Source organism: Macrotis lagotis, chromosome 4 (genome assembly GCF_037893015.1).
Source record: "Macrotis lagotis isolate mMagLag1 chromosome 4, bilby.v1.9.chrom.fasta, whole genome shotgun sequence".
NCBI lineage: Eukaryota > Metazoa > Chordata > Mammalia > Peramelemorphia > Peramelidae > Macrotis > Macrotis lagotis.
Genome location: NC_133661.1, coordinates 278,096,875 through 278,120,788, shown reverse-complemented (window position 1 = coordinate 278,120,788; position 23,914 = coordinate 278,096,875). Strand labels below are relative to the sequence as shown.

At 37.1% G+C, this 23,914-nt stretch overlaps 1 protein-coding gene across 4 annotated transcripts in view; it reads right to left on the bottom strand.

Moving 5' to 3' along the window:
* Positions 1–23,914, bottom strand: part of SPTB (spectrin beta, erythrocytic) — a 183,129-nt gene that overhangs the window by 100,317 nt on the left and 58,898 nt on the right. For all 4 annotated transcript variants that reach the window (XM_074236122.1, XM_074236125.1, XM_074236123.1 and 1 more), the window contains exons 3-9: positions 13,969–14,120; positions 10,302–10,475; positions 5,583–5,674; positions 5,061–5,141; positions 4,388–4,503; positions 3,431–3,543; positions 2,433–2,620 (exon numbers count right to left, since the gene is read on the bottom strand). In XM_074236122.1, coding sequence (XP_074092223.1) covers positions 2,433–2,620; positions 3,431–3,543; positions 4,388–4,503; positions 5,061–5,141; positions 5,583–5,674; positions 10,302–10,475; positions 13,969–14,120 — 916 coding nt within the window. The remainder of the gene's footprint in view (positions 1–2,432; positions 2,621–3,430; positions 3,544–4,387; positions 4,504–5,060; positions 5,142–5,582; positions 5,675–10,301; positions 10,476–13,968; positions 14,121–23,914) is intronic.

Genomic DNA, 23,914 nt, shown 5'->3' with positions numbered 1-23,914 from the left:
AAAAATCACTTGTTTTATTTATAAAATGGGATTAATTAATAAACAATGCCTAACTCCCTACACAGATGGGCTATATGGGGCTAGGTCCAGATAGGAGAAGGGAATATGAATTGACTTATCAAATTTTAATCTCTTGCACAATGGAGAAATATCCAAGGAAACTGAAATTGCCAATGAAATCTCAATCTATGTCAAGAGGCAGCAAGATCTGCGTTCAAGTCCTGCTTCTGCCACATACTGACAATTGTGATCCTGAGCAGCCACTTAACTTTTTTTCTCACCTATCTCTCAAATTGAAGAAAAGATCCTGACCTACATAGTTAAAGAAACTTTTCTCATCCAGGAATTTCCTAACCAAAGAAAGCAGAAATTAATCCCTGTCCCTAATCTTGTCAGTAAGTTGCCTTCTCTTTCAAGACCATACATTACATCTAACATCATTAACCTCACAAATGACTGCTAAATTTTTATATCTATATAGTTATAGGGACAATAAGGTAAATATATCTTGCCTCTTTAAAAAAACACCCTATAAACAACTCATCCTATAAAATTAATAGTGTAAAAACTGAACAATTCTGAGCAGTAAAATAATCAACCATAATTCTTGATGAAGAACACTGCCCACTTCATGTCAGAGAGATAATGAACTAATATGCAGAATGAGAAACTCATTTTGGGATATGACCAATGTGGGAATTTGCATGATGGTGCTTTATACAAAGTAATAGAATAATGGTGTCATTTCTATAAACAAACATCTCTCATTCTGCTACTATTTATGAATGCCATCAACTTAAGAGTTAAGGGAAGAAGTGCCCTGAACTCTCCCCTCTTCCAAACTTCCCTATTTCTATCCTTCCAGCTACACAGGTATACAGCTTCAATGATTTTGGATTCTTCTTGCTCCTTCACCCCCCATATCCAATCTTCTGTCCAATTTTTTTTAATTATATAAATATTTTATTTGTTTTCTAGTTTTATACAATAGTAGTTTCTACACATCTTTTTTTGCAAAGTTTTGAATTTTAAAATTTTTCCCTTCCCTCCCCCTCCCCCAACAGAAGGCAATCTAATATAGTCTTTACATTTGTTTCTATGATACGCATAGATCAAAATTGAATGTGTTAAGAGAAAAAAATATATCCTTAAAGAAGAAAGAAAAAAAGAGAAGCAAAATTATGTAATACATAGGACAACTTTTTAAAAATTGAAGATAATAATCTTTGGTCTTCATTTAAACTCCATAGTTACTTCTCTGAATATAGATGGCAATCTATGGATTTCCTAAAATTGTCCCTGATCATTGTACTGATGGAGTGAACATGTCTATCAAGTTTTATCATCACCCCATATTGTTGTTACGGTGTATAATATTTTTCTGGTTTTACTCATCTCATGCCACATCAGTTCAAGCAAGCTTTTCCAGGCTTCTCTAAAATCCCATCCCTCCTGGTTTCTAATAGAACAATAGTGTCCCATCACATACATCTATCACAATTTGTTCAGCCATTCCCCAATTGATGGACATTCACTTGATTTCCAATTCTTTGCTACCATAAACAGAACTGCTATGAATATTTTTGTACAAGTGATGTTTTCACCCTTTTTCATAATCTCTTCAGGGTATAGACCCAGTAGTGGTATTGCTGGATCAAAGGGTATGCACATTGCCCTTTGGGCATAATTTAAAATTGCTCTCCAGAAAAGTTGGATCTATTCACATCTGCTGTTCAGTATTAAAGATTTACTCATACAATACTTGACATGTCATTTTCTCTCCACTCATATAATCACAAGCCTTGTTCAGACCCCTATGACCTCTCCCCTGGACTACTGAAATAGCCTCATAATTGATCTGTAGCTTCTCCTCTCCAATCCATCTTTCACCAAATCAAGATTCCAAAGAAGAGGTCTGACTATATCATCTTGTTGCTCTAAATAATCTAATTATCATCTAGGATAAATAAAAATTCCTCTATTTGGCTTTTAAAGTCCTTCACAACCTGCCTCCATTCTAACCTTTCCTTCATACACTGTATTTGTATTTTAGCCAAAATGGCTTGTTGGCTGCTTAAGTATTCACAACACTGGACTGTTTCCATGTCTCTGCACATGCCTACAACATACATACTTCTCACCTCCACCTCTTAGAGTCAATGTCATCTTCTACAGAAAGTATATTCTGATAAACTGATATTCCCATTCTCCCCAAAATTATATGGCATATATTTTATATTTAATTTTCTATGTGCATGTTACTTTTACCCCAATAGACTGTAAGCTGCTTAAAGAAAATTTCTTTTTTTTTTGTCCTTATATCCTCAGTTCCTGGGATATACTGAGTGTTTAATAAATGTTTGTTGAAAGAATAAATAAATGTATTCTTAGTTAACTCAATAAATATTTGTCTGTGCAGATATGACCCTTACTTCGGTGGCTTCTCCACAGTACGATAGGTGCTGAAAGATTGTAACTGCTGTTGCAATCCACTCAGAGAGTTAGCAAATTTGCGACTGTTGAGAACAGTAATAGTCTGCTCAATCCAGGTAAGCAGATCAGAGGCCAGCCCACTGTATTTTTCAATCATCTTCTCAGTCTCCATGGCATGGTCAATCACCTGATAATTATAAACAATACTGGCATTATTATTATTATAAGATACAATATTAGTTATTATACTAATGATGATATTAATGAATGATGACACCATTCACGACAATCACAATTGGGGCAACCTTTGTAATGGTTTACCTCTTTTTAGGCAAATTATGCACCAAGCAACTAGGGTGAACCCATTTCTCTACTGAGTTGCACACATTTAGCTCATTACTCCTTCATGGAGCAAGGAAGCCAGACAGGTCTTACTTCATTTTTACTGACACAATGTGAAAAACTCAAGTCCATCAGTATCCAGAAGGAAGTATCCCTTGGGGAAAACATGTGTAGCTCACCAATACAGAATAGCAATCACTGCACAAACTGTCTACACAATGTCTACACACTATAGGGGCCTAAAAGCTAGAGAACACTAGAGGCGGGTGGCAGACAATATCGTTCCCTTAGTATTTGATTCTTCTTGGTATAATGGGACCCAAAACTACAGACAATACTGTCTTTTAGGAAAAGATATGAAATTAAGAGAATTCAAGCTTTGGGAGTCTCGGATGGGTTTGGCAAAGGTCTGCACCAGCCCTGAAGATAAGCTACTTTCCATCAAGACCCTTTGCAGGTTCATCAAAACTAGAACCCAAGCAAAGCATGTCCCACATAGGGAATTCATAATGTTAAATGCTGTGCTAACATCACTGATAAAAGGAGGAAAAAAGTTAGAAGTCTCAGAAATTCCTAGACTTTGAATTGACTCCAGCATGAGTCCACCAAGAAGTGGGAGAAGGTGATTTGCCAGAGTTTTCTGTCAGATCCATACCTTGCCAACACGCTTGCCCTCCACAGCCAGCACCTTCATCTTGGAGAAATAATGGTAAAATGCCACCACGTAGGTAATGATGGATTTTTCATCAGGATTTTCTGTAAAGACATCTGCAAGGAAAAAAATGACCAGCCTTCTTATAGCTTAATCATTCAATTGGGGGGGGGACTAGAAGCTTAGGAAAAACAGGTTTATTATAAGGTATTTATCCTAAAATCACCTTATTGCTATAGCACAGAGCTTACTATAATTGTGGATCACAGAACTGACAACAGGTAGCAAGGAAGCATCAGAACAGAAATAGGGGAGAAATGGTTCTGTGGTTTAAGAGACAAGAAATAAAAAATCCAAAGGGAAAGTAATTTGTAATAGAAGAGAAGGGTTAATACACTTCATAATGGATTAGGTATGAGAAGAACTTCACAAGTTACACTATTAGACACTGAGTTGTGCACATGAGAGCTTATAAAGTCATGTGGACTCTCAGGGATCACTTTGCACTCAGAATTGAGGAATAGCTCATTATAATTGTGTAGTCATTTCTAGGAAGGGCAATAGAAGCAAGCTCTGATTGAGTCCCTGTCTAAAGCTGTCATTTACATGGAGAATAGGGCTTTATTCTAAAGCTCTAGTACCTGGTAGTACATGTTTTCTCCCTATGGTGATTACCATCCACATATCTTATCTCATAGTACTCAGTTACATAACATAATAGATTCTGGGCAACCTTATTGCTTTCATGGTCTTGGTCTCTCTCAAGAAATCCACCTTATCCTTCAACTTCCAAAATGGCAAAAGTTGAACTGCCTCCTTCACATAAAGGTATCTTTAGCAAGACTGTCCTTTATACCCCATTCCAGTTATTTTTTACCCTGGTGAAAAAATATTCCTAGTTATAACTTTGGGAAATATCGAAGGAATTGGATTGAGGCTAAGAGAATATATTTGGTTTACCTTCTGGGTCAAGGAGTGGGATGATACCCAATTGTCTTTCTGCCACATCAAATGCATGTTCCAGGTTATGCCGAGCATTGGAATCCTTCAGCTTCTCAAAGTCAATAAGATCTGGCCTGGGAATGAAGCCAGAATATTAAAACACAGAATGCTAGTAGGAAATCTAGTAGGAAAGTTATAACATGGGATTAAGCCTGCCCACAGAAAGGGACAGATCTTGAGCTGATAAAGGGAAACAGCATGGGAGAAAAAGTGGAGGTCACAAGAATGATGAAGAAGAAGTTCAAACAAAGACCAAAGACTACTACCTGGAATTAAGAAAAAACCTGATATCTTATTATGTAATCTTGCTCTTATACTTTATTGGAAGTAAGATTAGGGGAAAAATTGTAAAACTCATAATAAATAAAATCTTTAAAATGAAAAAAAAAGAAAGATGAAGAAGGAATACTTGCGGGGGGAAGAACAGAACAAGAGAGAGAGCAAAAATGAGATTAGGAATGGGAAAAAAGAGAGCAGATGATGTGATAAGCATTTAAGAAAGGGGAATACCATATTAAAATGACTAATTCCTAATGCATAAAATTCATACAAATTTCAAACAATATCTTGCATGTGAAGTGCAAAGTTCCAATTAATTAACTATCTCAACAGGATCCCAGAAACCTCTTACCGATGCTTGTGAATCAAGGCATTAAAGGCCAGCCCATCCTTCCAGCTGGAGGTAAAGTTGGTGACATTGACGTGAGGATAACTGTATCCAAGAGAAACATTATTAAAAGTGAGAAAGGGGCTTCATTGGATTCTCAAATGTGTATAAATATGAAATGTGAGAACCATGACATTTTAAAGAATGTTTTTATCCCCATTCCCAATCATCCTCAATATCAGACAATAATCAGTTAAGTCTCCCAAGGATGTTCTCTCCTCCAATGGCCAGGGATCAACTAACTCATGTGCTTCCTCATTAAAAGAAAGACCCAATAATTTTAATGAAGAATCTCATAATTAATAATTCAATACCATAAGTAAGGATAGATTTTACACCAATTACTTTTAGGCTGAGGTTGTTTGGGGTGATAAAAGGTTTGTGTGCCCACTTGATCTTTGGGAGCAGTGCTTTGGGGAGGGCAAGGCAGCAATGGTGATGGTGGGTATGAAATAAGTCATTTGGATTAGCATTTACAGAACATACCCTGACGTCTTCATTTGACACCAAAGCAATAGTGCATCCTTAGCAGAGCGAGTCTCTTGACCCTCTTGAGTTTGAACAACTATGTCTTGGATCTGGCAATGGAAACAAATAAGAGAGATTCTTTCTGTGCATTTTGGTTTCTACTGTGCACTGTCTCTCCTCTCACTCTGATTAATAGTCTGACCTGGTGTAAATCCCAACAAAAAGCATGACAGAAATAATAGTCCATCCCCAAATCATTACTACATCATTACCCTTTGGTAATGGGGCAGGTAATGAGTCATTCATTAACTTGAGAACTTGAAAGGGATGCTGAGAACTAACAGGAAGACTTCATCTTTGGAAGGACAAGGTCAGGCTACAGAAAAATGTCACTAGCTGGATGAACTGCATTTTAACTACTGGTATTTTTTCCTTTTCACTCTCCTAATTCTAGTGTTATTTTATGTATCTCATTCATCCACAGAGTGAAATCAGATCAGTCAATAATCTAAGTTTCCTATCTGAAGGGCTCTCTGAATTCAAACCAAACAGTTATCTCTACATGCCCCTATACTTTTAGCCCCTAAAGGAGTTCATTCTTACCAGAGGCTATCAAACTTGAGCTACTCAGGATTAGACAGTCAACCCAGTGGCTAGAATGTTCTGTCTCAATACTCCTTCCAAAATTCCCATATGCCTACTGTGGTTCTAGAATTTCAGGATGAGATAGGAAAAACATGGAAAAAAGAAAGAAAGAACAAGTCTTTCCAACATAGCTAGTGTTATTTCTGACTCCACTCAAACAGAATAAACAATTGCCAAAGATTCTCCATTGGCTTTAATGATCTGGTTCTATTCCCAGGTTACTCATTAAGTCAGACATGTGAACCCTAATTTCATTGTTCTGGTATGGGTTTTCCATAATGATAATAGATTTATTATAATAAGCAGTATTTTTTTTATCACAAGAAGTTTAAATTAAATATATTATTTCATCTGACCATCACATCATAATGTAGATAAGGCCAGTACCATTATACTCATTTTAAAGATAAGAGAATCAAGGTCAAGGAGAGAGATTAAGTAATTTGCTTGAGGTTAGACAATTCATATATGTTGGAGATGGAACTCAGATTTAGGTCTGTTTATATTTAATCTCATATTCTTTCCAGAGGATAAATTGGCAGCTATATGTAACTATATATTTATATTCATTAAAAATTGTTCTTTACTTGTTTTCAGTCATGTTCAACTTTTCATGACCCATTTTGGGTTTTCTTGGCAAAGGTATTAGAATGAGTTGTCATTTTCTTCTCCAGTTCACACTTTACAGATGAGAAAATTGAGGCAAACAGAGGTTAATTGAATTAGAGTCACAAAGATAGTAAGTACCCAAGGCTGTATTTGAATTCAGGTCTTCCTGATTCCAAGTCCAGGCCTCTATCCACTGTGCAACCAGCTACCCTATAGTGATAAAGAGAGGACCTCAAGTCTTGTCTCTGACATCATACTTGTTATGTGACCCTGAATAGTCACTTAACCCCTCAGGTGTCCTCAAATGACTTTCTAAGTCTATAAAGGAGCAAAACAGTTGCTAATTTGCATTTGTGAAGTAAATTTCCTCATCTTGTCCTCACTGTTTCAGTGACCTTGTGGACAAGTCTGAGGGATTTCCCTGGCAAATATGTGTGATTTGTCCAATTACATAGCCAACAAGTATCTAAATCTGAATTTGAACTCAGATCTTCCTAATTCTAGGGTGTGTGCTTTAACCACTACACCACCTACCTAACTCTAAGATGTCCCTTCTTCAATGAAATTATAGGCGTGGAGGGGCGGAGCCAAGATGGCAACAGAAGAAGAGCCTTTCTTAGGTGCTCTCACTATAATATTTCAAAAACCATAAAGTTGTGACTCTAACTAAATTTTCAAGAGACAGAACCCACAGAAATATCCAGTGAGGCAGTTCTCCAGACCAAGGTAACCTGGAAGATAGTGGAAAGGCTCGGCTCCACAGGGTTAAAGGGGTGGCCTGGAAGCCATGGCTCACAACAGCAGGGGCAGTTTCCTACACCCTGGGGAGCACCGAGTACAACTTGGAAGATGGGGGGGGGGGGCCTCTGCCAGAGTGAGTGCTGAAGCCCAGCCCTCAAGGCACTCAGCGACCAGTGGTGGCCAGGCAGCCCAGATCCAGGAAACGAAGCAGGCAAAGCTGGTGAGCAGGTGCCCTCAGGCAACTGAGCCTTTAGTGCTCAGCCTACCAAAGGTAGGGGAGTGTAGAGAGACTTCTGAGGTCTGTCCTCTGTATCTGAAACAGGACTCTGGGGCTTTGACCACACACATAAACTGATCATAGTCTAGCCCACCCCATAGTATAGAGGCCCCCCATGCCACCTCAGCCCTTGGCAGAGGGGTGCACTCGTGGTCATTCATAGACCAGGAGGGAAGTCAGAGTTTCACTGACTACTGGGATCCTTGTGGAGGGGGTGGTGTCCCAATAATACTCAAAAGCTCAGGAAGCATCCCAAAACCAGGCACAGTCTGGGGAAATGAGTAAACAGAGAAAAAAAGAGAAAAAAGAGGAACACCATTGAGAAATACATTGTATATGATCCCAAGAAGGATCAAAATACTCAATCTGAAGATGGGGAAGTACAAGCTTCTGCATCTAAAGACTCCAAGAAAAATGGAAATTGGGCTCAAGCTATGACAGAGCTCAAAAAAGATTTTGAAAATAAAGTAAGGGAGATAGAAGAAAAATTGGGAAAAGAAATGAGAGAGATTCAGGAAAAACATGAAAAAGTCAGCAGTTTAGTCAAGGAGATCCAAAAAAATGCTGAAGACAATAAAATGTTAAAAACCAGCATAAGTCAAATGGATAAAACAGTTCAAAAAGTTATTGAGGAGAATTGGCCAGATAGAAAAAGAGATAAGAAAGCTCGCTGAGGAAAATAAATCCTTCATATGTAGAATGAAACTAAAGGAAGCTGTTGACTCTATGAGAAGTCAAGACACAATACTTCAACACCAAAAGAATGAAAAATTAGAAGAAAATGTGAACCATCTCATTGAAAAAACAACTGATCTGGAAAACAGATTCAGGAAAGATAATTTAAAAATTATAGGGATACTTGAAAGTCATGATCAGGAAAAGAGTCTTGATGTCATTTTTAAAGAATTCCTACAGAAAAATTGCCCTGATATACTAGAAGCAGAGGGCTTAACAGAAATTGAGAGAGTCTACCAATCTCCCCCAGAAAGAGATCCAAAAAAAACCAACCCCCAGGAATATCATAGCCAAGTTCCAGAACTCCCAAGTCAAAGAGAAAATATTACAAGCAGCCAGAAGGACACAATTCAAATACATTGGAGCAGCTGTCAGGATCATACAGGACTTAGCAGCAACTACATTAAGGGCTTGTTGGGCTTGGAATATAATATTCTGGAAGGCAAAAGAGCTTGAAATGCAACCGAGAATCAACTATCCAGCAAAACTGAACATTTTCCAGGGGAAAAGATGAACTTTCAATGAACCAGGGGAATTTCAATTGTTCCTGTTGAAATAACCAGAGAGGAGCAGAAAGTTTGATCTTCAAATACAGGACTTAGGTGAAGCATAGTGAGTGGAGGAGAAGGGTAAAATATGAGGGACCTGATGATGATGAACCGCATGTATTCCTGCATAGAAAAATGATACTGATCATACTTATATGAAACTTCTCATTTAACAGAGCAGGTAGAAGGAGATTTTATAGATGAAGCACAGAAGAGAGTTGAATTTGAAGATATAATATATTATAAAAATGAAGTCAATGGCTAAAAGGGAAATGAAATGGGAGTAAGAGAAAGGAGAGGTGTAATAGGCTAAGATATTGCATATAATAGCAATGAGCTATTGCAATGATATGGAAGTGGGGAAGGCAAGGGGAATGAGGGAAACTTTGCTCTCATTAGAGGTGGCTCAGAGAAGAAACAGCATATAAACTCAATGGGGTATAGACATCTACAGTAAGAAGGAGAGGAGGACAGGGGAAAGGGGGGGATGTGAGTGATGGAGGAGAGGGTGAACTGTGAGGGAGAGTGGTCATATATAACACATTTCTTTTTACTTCTTGCAAGGGGCTGGGATTGGATGGCCTTGTCCAGTACCACAGGGCCAGATAGTTGTTGGGCCTTAGGGGTGGTATGTGGGCTTGGGGCCTCTTGGCCCCAGAGCCAGTGATCAGTCTGCTGTGCCACTCAGCTACCCTACAGCACATTTAAGAAGAGGGACAGAGTGAAAGGAGAGAGAAAATATAGTATATGGTAGTGGGGAAGTATGAATGGAGGGAGTTGCAATCAGCAATAGCAATGGTGGAAAAATATGGAAGTAGCTTTTGTGATGGACTTATCATAAAGAATGTGATCCACCCACAACAGGTGGTGTTGGAAAACAGACTGAAATACATTTTTTTATTATTTTTTGGGGGGAGGGGATATTATGTTTACTCTTAAACAAGAATATTTTAGAAATATATAAAAAAGTCATTTGTACAAAAAATATAATATTTTTATTTATTCAGTAAATAAAGTATCTATTTATTCAATAAATAAAGTATCTATAAAATAATAAAATAATAAAAAATAACTTCTTCCTATTGGAAAAAAAGAAATTATAGGCATGGACAAATATTCTCTGAACTTTTTCTAAACCAGTTCAACAAATCCAAACTCCCTTTTCTACCTGTAAAAACTTACCTGGAAGCGAAGAATGATAGTCCAGATGAGACCTAGGACGAGGCGGTGGTTGCCATCTACGATGTCATGAGAACCCATATTTTCCAAATGTACTCGCTGCTCCTTGAGAAACTGCAGGGCTTTGTCAACATTCTCCAGGCAGTGAATCCGCATCTTCCCTTTTGTAGGCTTTGGCTGAGAGGAGACAGAGACAGCAACTAAAGTAAGAATAGCAGTGGACATAGAAGCTAATGATAAACTTTTTCAAGTTCCTGTAGCACTGGAAAAGCAAAATATCCTGGCTGATATTAACAAACCATCCAAAAATCTGAATACATCCTATTCCTTCCTCAAAACTACTAAATTCCTACCTTTTTTCTTCAACAAGGTTTAGCATTTTTCCTAGCTCATTCAGAGTTGTGTTGTTTGGATGATTTGGTACATTTGCTGGGTACACTTGCTGAGGAATAATAAGGTAGTTCTTACATTGGAGATAGTGAGATTTATGCCAATCAACAATTTCCTCACCTCACCTCCAACACTTGCTGAAGAATAACAAGGTAGTTCTTATATTAGAAAGAGCGAGATCTACGTCAATCAACATTTTCCCCATCCTCACTCCCTGCCTCCCCACAGTGCCTCTGTAATAAGAGATGAAGAGTATATAAAAGGAAATTTCAACAGAACTACCATTGGCTCCAAATATCAGTGGTACTGGCTAATTAGAAATATTCAATTCAATAATCATTTATTCAGCATCTACAATATTAGATGTTGAAGATAGAAACACAATAACAAATAGACCCTGCCCTCAAGAAGTCTCTCAGGACCACAACTAAAGAACTGTTAATGTTCACTCCAGGGGAGGCTTTACATCAGTTCTGTAAGACAAGGAATCCTACTTAGAGATAGAAAAAAGGATGTGAGGAAAAATAATCTAACAAGGGAAAAATATAGGACATATATTCCCATTTTGTATTCAATTCAATTCAACTCAAAGCACCTGTTGATTATTCACTATAGCATAATGGAGAATTTCTGAATAAATGGATAAGTATCTATAAAATCTAAGTCGGGTTTGAAAATTGGGAGCCCTCTCTGATGCTTTTAATGTAATTTGTATGACTTGATTTATCACAAAAGAAATATTTATAACCTATGGAAAATAGACTTTTTTGCCATCAAAAACATGTGCATTTACAAACAGTAAAATCCTTCCTTTTACCCTATTCTGTGCTCTAAAAGGAAATCTATGGATCCTACTCTTAGTTTCAGTTCTATGTCATTCATTAGTCTAACCCTAGTTGTATGCCCATGAGCAAGTCTCTCAAGTTCTGATTCAGTTTCTACATCCATAAAATGGAAATATTAATGCTTGAAATACTCATATCACAGGATCCATAGGATCATGTTTAGATATGGAAAGGATTTTAGAGGTCATCAAGGCCCTCATTTCAGATGGAGAAATTGCAACCCAGGGAGGTGACCTCAAGTCACAAGCTGGTGGAATTAGAGGGTACTGTTGCAGGGGGGAAAGTATTTTGCAAGCCTTAAAGTGCAATATAAATGGGCCTCTTAATATTAATTCACTCTATTTTAACAATTGGAAAACTGAGCTACATTATTATCTATCCAAGGTCATAAAGCAAGGCAGTGAAAATGATTATAATAGACCTGGAATAGCTGTTACAACCTCAAAATTATTGGATAATAACTGCAATTAAGTGGTATAACTGCTGACAGCTTCCAAAAAGTTTCTATTCCCAAATCCAAGAAAAGGAACAATAATCTCAAAATATCTAGTGGGGTTTCTTAATAATAATTCAATAGGCTGCTCATATGATTGTCAAAGGCAAGCCAAGATTAGGAAGCAAAAGTTCCTGGCCAAGTCTCAAGTAAAGAACACTCAGTCTAAGACATCTCTAATCTGGCATTTTGTCCTACGGAGTGAAGGAAAGTGATTACAAGAAGAGGAGAGGGTTAGATGGTCATAATAAGAACTGACTTTTAGAGCAGAAAATTAGCAAAATGCTTTACACAGATTAATTCATTTTATCCTTACAACTCCTGGGAAATAGGTACTCGTATTATCCTCATTTTACAGATATGGAAATTGGGACAGAATTTAAGTGATTTATCCAGGGTCACACAGCTAGTAAGTGTCTAAGGCAAGATTTGAACTCAGATCTTCTTGATTTCAAGAAATATTCTAAGCAACTAATCTCCCAGTTGCCCCTTACTATGAAGTTAAGATTAAGAGATTATGTCAGTGCAGTAAATGTTTCCAAATACAGTGGGGAAAACTGGTCAGGGCACTTCCTTAAATAAGTTTTCCCTTCCCCCCCCCTGATTTGGAATAATTCCCAAGAAAAAGAAATGGGTGAGTTTCTTAGATTCATGATGACTTGAGAAAGCACGTAATTCAGTGCCCCCCCTTTTTAAAAAAAGCCAACCATTTTGGACAAGCAAGCTGAGAAAGAAAAATGTGGGAATTTTTTTTTTTTAGATTTTTCAAGGCAATGGGGGTAAGTAGCTTGCCCAAGGCCACACAGCTAGGCAATTATTAAGTATCTGAGGTCGGATTTGAAGCCAGGTACTCCTGACTCCAGGGCCAATGCTCTATTCACTGTGCCACCTAGCCTCCTCCGGTTAATCTCTTTTAAAAGATTTTATTTTGAGTTTTACAATTTTTCCCCTAATCTTACTTCCCTCCCCCCACCCCCCCACAGAAGGCAATTTGCCAGTCTCTACATTGTTTCCATGGTATACACTGATCCAAATCGAATGTGATGAGAGAGAAAACATATCCTTAAGGAAGAAACGTAAAGTATAAGAGATAGCAAGATCAGACAATAAGATATCAGTTTTTTTTTCCTAAATTAAAGGTAATCGTCCTTGGTCTTTGTTCAAACTCCACAGTTCTTTCTCTAGATACAGACGGTATTCTCCATTGCAGAAAGCCCCAAATTGTCCCTGATTATTGCACTGATGGAATGAACAAGTCCATCAAGGTTGATCATTGCCCCCATGTTGCTGTTAGGGTATACAGTGTTTTTCTGGTTCTGCTCATCTCCCTCAGCATCAGTTCATGCAAATCCCTCCAGGCTTCCCTGAATTCACATCCTTCCTGGTTTCTAATAGAACAATAATGCATCATGACATACATATACCATAGTTTGCTAAGCCATTCCCCAATTGAAGGACATTTACTTGATTTCTAATTCTTTACCACCACAAACAGGGCTGCTATGAATATTTTTGTACAAGTGATGTTTTTACCCTTTTTCATCATCTCTTCAGGGTATAGGACCAGTAGTGGTATTGCTGGATCAAAGGGTACACACATTTTTGTTGCCCTTTGGACATAGTTCCAGACTGCTCTCCAGAAAGGCTGGATGAGTTCACAGCTCCACCAACAATGTATTAGTGTCCCAGATTTCCCACAAATCTTCCAACAGTGATCGTTGTCCTTTCTGGTCATATTGGCCAGTCTGAGAGGTGTGAGGTGCTTTAATTTGCATTTCCTCTAATAAGTAATGATTTAGAGCAATTTTTCATATGACTATGGATCGTTTTGATCTCATCTGTAAATTGCCTTTGACCATTTGTCAATTGGGGAATGGCTTTTTTTTTTTTAATTTGACTCAGTTCTCTGTATAAAAAATGTGGTAAATCTGAGAAGCCTTACCAGCATCTCTCCTGAGAGGACTTCCAGAAGTTTGATGAGCATCCTTCCATCTCGCAGATCCTTGTAGAGGTCGGCAATACGGCAGGACACACGTGCCAGGTGTGAGTTCACCCATTTCGTGAAAGTCTTCTTCTGCACAACTTCCCGTTCATCTGCAAAAGGAGAAGAGTTCCAGGTAAGGTAGATAAGACTGCTGAGGATCAAATGAACTAGGCAAAGGAGGTTTAGACACATTCTATGTCTAAAATCTGAAGGAGAATATTTGATAGCCATAATCCAGGTCCCACTTTTAACAAACAGAGACTCCATACATCATTAACCTTAACCCTAATCCTAATTTCCTGCTATTAGCTTTTTGACTACATAATGCTATAGTACCATATCACAAATAGAAATTTAATCACTCTTGATCTGGACAGATTGGCCACCAATGCTCAGAACTGCTGCCCCAAGTAAACAGATTCCTTCAGTCTCCTGCTCTGTTTCCTCTAAATTCCTTTTCTCCTGGGAATTAACCAAGTATAATACCCCGCAGTGTTCAAACAATCAACTATCTGTAATGATTTTTCAAAAGCTGGCAACTAAGGGACAGAGGTAATGGTTAAAAGAAGCTTTATCTCTCACTGGTACTGAATTATACATATAAGGCAAACATTATGTTGGTAAAGAAAATCACTTCCTTAGGTAAGGAGCAGTTCTTCAACCTGCAGTTTCAACTCTGTTCATTCTCTGGACACTATAGATTTATTTTCTAGGATATATCATGGAGGAGGACCAAGAAGAAGTTGGAGACACAGACAAGAAGAAATCCCATAGGACAAAGCTGTGATTTCATACAGGGGCCATATGAATTCTGACAAAGAATGAAGCAGACCTTTGAAAGGTTGGCTTAAGTCTGAAGAGAAAGGAGAATGGAAGAGAGAGAAGAAAGACTGATAAGGAAAGGAAGAAGGGATGGGGAAATGGAAAAAGATAAGCATGGAAAAGGAAGATGGCTAAGAGAACAAAAGAGAGGGGGAAAAATATCCTGCTTAAATTTGTAAATAGCCCAGGACAACTGATTTCTGTGTAAATGGATTTGATGATTCAAGTCTCCAAAAGATGTGACATGTGTGGCTTAGTCCACTGGGAAATGACCTCAGGAGGGTTACAATTGTTGCAGAGCTGTCTCTCTCTGGAGTGACCATGCCAGAACCACTTCAAGGGCATGACTCAGGTGTCTCTGCTGGCTCACAACAGTGAGCTTCCTTCCTTATACTCCCAGTTAGTTGGATGCTTGAAACTTATACCCTCTCACTCTGAACATAAGGTAGAAACTTATACCCTCTCATTCTAAGCATGAGGGAGAAAAAGGAGAAATGGGTTGACTACACTAACCTTAAATGCCCACAAAAGAAATACATTAGCCAGTATCTTGACTTAAATTCTGCAGGCCCAAGTGAATTTCATTCAAGACTCTTATTAGTCTTTGAAAAATACACTGATTTTATAGTCTATATCGTGGTTTTAAATGAAGATTTTTATGGTACCATAGGGATTTATGGTAACTTGCTTAAACTCTGATGATATGTTTATGTGAGGGGGTATTGAAGCTCAATAAGACTAGCTTTTCCTGTCCCCAAACAGACAATCTTCAGTCACTGCGTTAATATAATTTAGAGGTGACCTAGGTTTTTAGTATTCCAAATTGTCCTCTGATTAGTATTATTTTCAAACGACACATGAATTCTTTACATGTAATAAAGATGAAGAACCTAAGGGTTTAAAATAGGTAGTTTCCTGATCCTGGGCCTTAAGAATCCCCTTGTGGAAGACATGAACAAGAGATGTTTAGAGAAAAGATGGCAGGGCAGTGATCTCCACCAGAAGTTCTCCAAGTCTCTAAGAACCCCCAGTGGTTTATTCCTGAGGTCTTTTCAAAGGCTAAATTATTTTCATATTAATGCTAACAAATTATTTGCTGATTAAAACAATCCTCCTTTTTATTGCTATAAATGTGTGTGAAGACAGATTTTCTTCATATAATCAAAACAATACATCACAACAGATTGAATTCAGAAGCTGATATGAGAATTCAGCTGCCTTCTATTAAGCCAGACATTAAAGAGACTTGCAAAAATACGTAAATCAATGCAACTATTCTTGTCAAATGTTTTCTGCTTTGGAAAATATAGTTATTTTTCCCCAAAAAAAGTTATTTATTTTTACATGTAATATATTTATTATTATTATTATTGTTTGTAAAAGAATGAATATTTTAAAAAATCCATCAGTTTTCATTTCAAATACTGCAAATACTGATAGATATAACCCATGAAAGCAAAAGGGCTTTGGAGTCCCTCACTACTTTTTTAAGAGTAGACAAGGATCCTAAGACCAAAATGTTTTAGAATCACTTTATGTACAGTGATGGAAATAGTTCCCAAACAATGAAATCCTTGATCTATTGATGCATATTTTTCAATTGCCAGAAAATATTTCAAAATATTGAAGATTATGAGTAATTTTACCCCAGTTCTTTTAAAAGAAAAGCAGTTAAGTCAGGAAAGAGAAGCAGAAATCCCCAGAGGCTAACTGTCATACAGAAGGGAAGGTCCAGGAATAGGGATTAATTTCCATTAGCTCCTTCTCTCTGGTGGAGCTTTATAGCTCACTCAGCATATTTGTTCCAGAGCCCATCCTGAGGCTTTCAAGTGGAATTCTGAGTTGGTGAAGCAATGCCAAATGAAAGCCTGAGGCCTTGTTCTTGTACACAGGATGTGCCCATGGGAGAGACTGGAAAAAAGAGGGTAATACTGGCAACAGCTGCAGCAGCACACCTGGGCTTGTCCTCAGTGGGTCCTGGCCTGTGCTACTGTGACATATAATCCCTGGCTTCTTTTCTGAGAGATCCTATAAGGAGGATCAACTTAGATGAAGGGTCGGAATGTGATGTTTTCATTTTCTGAGACTAAATCATGCCAGTGACTAGTAGAAAGAAACTAATTCTGGAAAGTAGCACTTGTCCTTAAATGACCATAAAAACAAAGGTTATTTTTACTTTTCTATAGCCAGTAATGCCAACTTCACTATCCCTTATAAAAAGTCCACATTTAGTTTTTAACTCACTTTTACTCCCTACCAGACACTGGCCATTCTTTTTCCTTTTTTAGAAATGTATTTATTTTTCCAATTATATGTTTTCAACATTCAAAGATAGTTTTCAACATTCATTTTTGTAAAGCTTTTTCCTTCCCACCTCTCCCTCCCCCTCACCTGATATAGCAAGTAATTTGGTTATACATTCACAATCATGTCACACATCTGATCATCATTTTTCTACCCCAGTCAAACAATTTTTTTGTCTCTTTCTCCTCCCCTACCACAGAGCTGGCATCTCTGCTTGTGCATTGGTCTAAGTAACATCTCTTCATCTACCTTTAAAAGTTTGGCTTTAAATCAAAACATCATGTCAATAAATATTATTGAACACCATGTTTCTCTTCTAACCTATGTGATCACTCCTTCTTAGTATACCTTGCTAGCTCATCATTTAGATCATATCTTGTTTGTTATGGTTTTTTTTTGTGGCAAGGCAATGGGGTTAAGTGACTTGCCCAAGTTCACACAGCTAGGTAATTATTAAGTGCATGAGGCCAGATGAAATCAGGTCCTTCTGACTCCAGGGCAGGTGCTCTATACACTGTGCCACCTAGCTTCCCCTAGATCATATCTTGTAACTGTGGCGGTATCTCAGACTCTGACTGGAACCTGCCCTCCTCTCTGTTCTCTCTCTCTCTTTACTCCCTCACTTCCTGACTTCATCAGCTCCCATAGGGTCAATTATCATCTCTATGAAAATGATTCTGCTTCTACACATTCAGCCTGAGTCTATCTGTCTGTCTGTCTGTCTGTCTGTCTGTCTCTCTCTCTCTCTCTCATCTCCAATTGGATATTCTTATAGGCATATCAAATACAACATATCCAAAACAGTTTCCTCTGCTGTAAAATGAGCTGGAGAAAGAAATGGCAAACCACTCCAGTATCTTTGCCAAGAAAACCCCAAATGGGGTCACAAAGAGTTGGACATAAATGAAAATGAGAGAACAATAACACAAAAAGGACAGTGAAACATCACACAGGCATCATCATAAACAATCATTTATAAGCATTTATTAAATGCTTTCTAGTGCCAGGAATTGGCAACTAGAGATATTGTGAATAAGAGGGAAAAGAAAGTGAGAAACCAGTTTGGAAATGAAGATTTGAGAGCCATTTACTGACTAGTGGTAGTTGAAATTATAGCAATATGGTTCTATAAGGGAGTAAACAAACATAGATGAAGATACAGCCCAAAATTTGACTTTTTAAAACTTTAAAGATGCCATTTGAGAAGAAAAAGGAAGTTTTGGAAAAATTCACTGATTTACTAGGGGAATAGACTTCTCCTTTTCCCCAATTTATGTTCATCTAAAGCTTTGAATGATTTACAAAGCACTAAAGACAATCCTTACACTCACTCAGAACAATCTTATGATTGCAAACATTATGACCATTTTTACAGATGAGGGCACCAAATTGCAAAATGATTAAGTGACTTGCCCAGATATAGCCAAAAAGGGTTAGAGTCAATATCCAAACACATCTTGTACATCTAGAGACCATAGTTCTTTCCAATAAACCATCTTAACTCTCTTTGAAGAGAAAACAAAATCTTATCAGAGCTTCAATCAATTCATTCCTCAATGGGAAAGCATTACATATAGACTGGTAGGGGAAAGGAAGGAAATAACCATTTGTAAAGACCCTCCTATATGTGCCAAGCACTTTGAAACATCTCATCTGATCCTCACAACTCAGTGAGGCAGATACGAATATTATCCCCATTTTATGTCTGAGAAAACTGAGGCAATCAGAGATTATGCAACTTGCCAGATTCACACAACCAGAAAATGTCTGAGCCTGAACTGAACTCAGAACTTTCTGACTCCAGGGCCACTTTATGTGTCACCCGCTGGAGACATCCTAGGTAGAACTATTAGAAAAGGTAAGGGCACATGACTACTGTGGCTCTTCTAGACACTTTTCACAAAGCTACCATTCCCTTGTTATGTTGGAGGCAATGCTGTCTGGAAGAATATAGAAATATAGAAGATAAGACTTCTACAAATTCACTTGCTTCCATGTAAACCTTCTGATTTGATCTTGAGCCACTTTCCTTCCTATGGGCCTCTTTTAGCTTCTCCATTTAAAAAAAAGAATGAAAAATTACTGCAGATATTCAGGAAACAATGCCCTTGATCCCTCTTCTGCAGAATAGAATGCAGAAGCCAGACAAGCTGGGAGAGCTAAGCAATAGCAAGTATAGCTAGAGCTAGAGTGTAACTGTGTCCACTTTAAACATGGCCTAAAAATTAATAGGTATTTCCCAAAGATGGCATTATCCATTAAAGCAAGTCACTCAGCCTCTATAATGAGGGGAGAGAGCCAAGTTTTATTATTAACCTCAATATGTTAATATTTAATAGACTATTCATGTAATGGTATATCATAGTCAACCTCAGTTTAGAGCAGTTGGTCATTCCCCTGCAAAGCATTCTCAATTTGAGACTTTCAGAAGTAGAACAAGCATGACTTTTACTCCTATTGGGAGGGAATGGATAAAATAGGCTGAGATGTTTTGGGAATGGCAGATCTGCCTAAAGAGGACAAAATCTTAAGATGGCTGGTCACAGTGAGGTGGTAAAGAGAGGACAATGACTAAATTCTTTTTTTAAATGCAATTTTATTTTACTTTTTCTAATTACATTTCAACATTCATCTTTTTTGTAAGATTTTGAGTTCTCAATTGTTTCTCTATTTTGATCTTAACTTAATTCTTGTTTTGTACTAATTAAGTATCAATAGTTTTAGAAATTAGAAAAAGTAACATAGTTTCCCACTACACTTTCAGTTCATATAACAAAGGACTCAATTTCTTAGAATTTAAAAAAAATTAATCATTTCAATAATAGGAGTGAATAGAAAGTCAGCTGCAGAATCAGAAAGTCCTTGCTCCAAAGTCCTCTTACTGCCTCTGTGAACTTGCACAAGCGACTTAACCTCTCAGCGCTTGCAGTAACTAACTCTCTTAGACTATCATGTGTCGAACTTAGAGGCAGATTTCTCACCAGAAATTTCCTTATCCTCCAACAATGAGAGAAGATGCTAAGGGGACTCTTTCCATTTGGAAGCAATACAATCACAAATCCAATCCTGATCCTACACAATGAAAATACAGGTCTAGCAATCTCTTGCAACAGTTTTGTTTTTCTTTGAACTCTCACAGGTAACAAGACAATAACACAATAGTCTATGATTGTCAGTGGCTTAATTTCTCCAAGATTTGTCAGCTTAAGTAACAACTGACCCCATTTCCAGTTTTCCTGACCCCAGTGCTCCATGTGAAATTATTCAGCCTCTTGACATAAAATCTTTTATAAGTCAGGACTTATTTCTGTAGTGGCAACCAAAAATCTTCTGTAAGGGAATTTCCAGGGAACCTAGGAATGTCAAAGGGCAAGAATACCTGCAGACCAAGCTACTAAGGAATTAGGATATCTATTAACTGACTATTTGTACCAGGGTCTAAGTGTGGTAGAGGTCAAGAAGATGGATGGAGGGATGTAATGGTGGAACCATGTGATTCAATCCACCAGGACTAGCTGCAGTTTCTCGACCATGATGCCAACCATAAATTTTCTATTCTATCATACTTCTGAGATACAGAAGGGCCATAGAGGGATATAACCTTTTGAGCCTCATATTTCCATTTCATTCTCAGAATTCCTCTTTTCAGGTGAATCATGTCTCTCCTAAGGGAGCTATATCTGTTTCTCCCAGTTTTGCCTTCTTTCTTTCAGGGTTAGTAGAGAGTACACTATAGGCAGAGAAATGGGAGAGGGACAAGTAAAGAACTAGCAATATGATTGAAAAATTCTTCTTGGCATTGGGTTCTATGTTGTAACCAAAAAGGGCAAAGAAAGGAGAGAGAGAGAGAGAGAGAGAGAGAGAGAGAGAGAGAGAGAGAAGACTTATGTAAGGAGGGTTTCCAGAGGAACTGCCAGAAAGCCTCATGTCCCACATGCTCCAAAATATTCCAAAATATTGCCTGGAATCTCTTTGGGAAAATGAAGATTTGGTTCCTATTTTTTTCCTCCTCTATGCAGAGACTGCAGTCCAAGGAGCAAAGCAGACACACAAACTATTCAATGCTGAGGAAGAACTAGAGGAGCCATGGTTCAAAATATACTTGCTAAAACCACAACCCTCACCTCTCACCTTGGGTTATGTACCACTGAAGTCAAGCCATCCAACTTTGAAAGCTGAGTCGTGTCAGGCCAAATCCTCAGATTCAAATCAAACATAGGTTGGGTAATCACATTTGAAAGCTGCTGTTTTTTCAAACAGAATAACCATATGGCTTGTTTACAGGGGCATCAGGAAGAGGGATGCAGTGACTAGGATGGAAGGCCAAACAGAGAGTATCCCTTTCTGCATCAGAGATGTCTGAATGGAACTAAGAAGAGGTAGAAAGAATGGACATTACAAATGCTCACATCTATAAAATGGAGATAGAGCAGATCAATGAAATGGATGTGTAACTAAAAAAAAATTGAAAAAGGAACAAATTAAAAATCCCCAACTAAGTCCCACATTAGAAATTCTGAAAATAAAAGGAGAGATTAATACAATTGAAAGTAAGGAAACTATTAAACTAGTAAATAAAACATTAAAATAGATAAGCCTTGGGTTAATTTGATTAAAAAAACAGAATACTAATATCAAAAATGAAAAAGGTGAATTCAACACCAATGAAGAAGAAATTAAAGTAAAGATTAGGAGCTGTGTTGCCCAACTCTGTGCCAATAATTCAAACAATCTAAGTGAAATGGATGAATATCTACAAACCTATAAATTGCCCAGATTAACAGAAGAGGAAATAAAATATTTAAATAACTTCATCTTAGACAAAGAAATTGAACAAGCCATCAATGAACTCCCTAAGAAAAAACTTCCAGAGGCCAGATGAATTTACAAGTGAATTCTACCAAATATTTAAAGAACAATTAATTCTAATACTATATAAACTATTTGGAAAAGTAGAGAAAGAAGAAGTTCTACAAAATTTCTTTTATGACAAAAATATGGTATTGATATCTAAACCAGGAAGGGTCAAAACAGAGAAAGAAAATTAAAAAAAGAAAATTTCCTTAATGAATATCAATGCAAAGATTTTAAATAAAATATTAGCAAAGAAATCACAGCAAATTATCACCAGGATAATACACTATGACCAGAAAGGATTTATATCAGGAATACTTGGCTGGTTCAATATTAGGAAAATTATCAGTATAATTAACCATATCAATATGATTATCTCAACAGATGTAGAAAAGGCTTTATTTCCTTCTCTTTTTTTGCAAGAAAATGGGGTAAAGTGACACATCCAAGGTTACACAGCTAAGTATGTATTAAGTGTCTGAGACCGGATTTGAACTCAGGTCTGCCTGACTCCAGGGCCGGTGCTCTATCCACTGTACCACTGTGCTGCCTCCCAGAAAAAAAGTTTTTGACAAAATAAAGCTTCTATTCCTATTAAAACATTAGAGAGCATAGGAATAAATTGAATTTTTCTTAAAATGATGAATAGGATTTATTGAAAACCATCAGCAAGCATTTTATGTAATGGTGATAAGCTAATAACTGTCCCAATAAGATCAGGAATAAAACAAGGATGCACTATTATTCAATATTGTATCAGAAATGTTAGCTTTAGGGGGCAGCTAGATAGCACAGTGGATCGGCCCTGGAGTCAGGAGTACCTGAGTTCAAATCTGGCCTCAGACACTTAATACTTACCTAGCTGTGTGGCTAGGTAATTGGGCAAGCCACTTAACCCCATCTGCTTTGCAAAAACCTAAAAAAAACAAGAAATGTTAGCTTTAGTAATAAGAAAAAGAAATTGAAGGAATTAGATAAATCATCAGCATTTTCTCTATTATCAACAAAGCCCAGGAGCTACAGATAGAAAGAGAAATTTCACTTAAAATAACTGTAGACAATATAAAATACATGGGAGTCTACCTGCCTAGAAAAACTCAGAAACTATACGAACATAATTATAAAATACTTTTTACACAATTAAAGTCAGATCAAAATAATTGGAAAAATAACAATTGCTCATAGGTAAGCCTAACTAATGCAATGAAAACTATTATATCTAAATTAAATTACTTATTCAGTAGTCACTTATTTCTTATTTATATAAATTACTTATTCAAACAAAACAAAAAAATTATTTTATAGAGCTAGACAAATAATAAGGAAATTCATATGGAAAGATATCAAGGGAATTGATGAGAAAAATGCAAAAGAAGGCAACCTAGTTGTACCAGATCAAAACTACATTATAAAGCAGCAATCATCAAAACTATTTGGTACTGGCTAAGAAATAGAGTGGGGGATCAGTAGAAGTTGTTAGGTACACAAGATAGTAGTAAATGATTGTAATAAATAATCTACTGTTTGATTAACTCAAAGACTCTAGTTTCTGGGATAAGAACTCACTAATTAACAAAAACTGTTATGAAAACTGGAAAACAGGATGGAAGATCTAGGCATAGACCAACATCTTAACACCTATACCAAAATAAGCTCCAAAATGCAAACATGATTTAAATATGAAGGGTGATGCCATAAACAAATTAGGAGATCTATGGAGAAGGGAAGAATTTATGACTAAGCAAGTGTTTAGAGGATGTTATGAAATGCAAAATGGATAATTCTGATTACATTAAAATAAAAAGGTTTTACACAAACAAAACCAATGCAACCAATTAGAAGGAAAGTAGAGAGCAGAGAAACAATTTTTACAGCCAATGTTTCTGATAAAGGTCTCATTTCTAAAAATTTTAGAGAACTTATT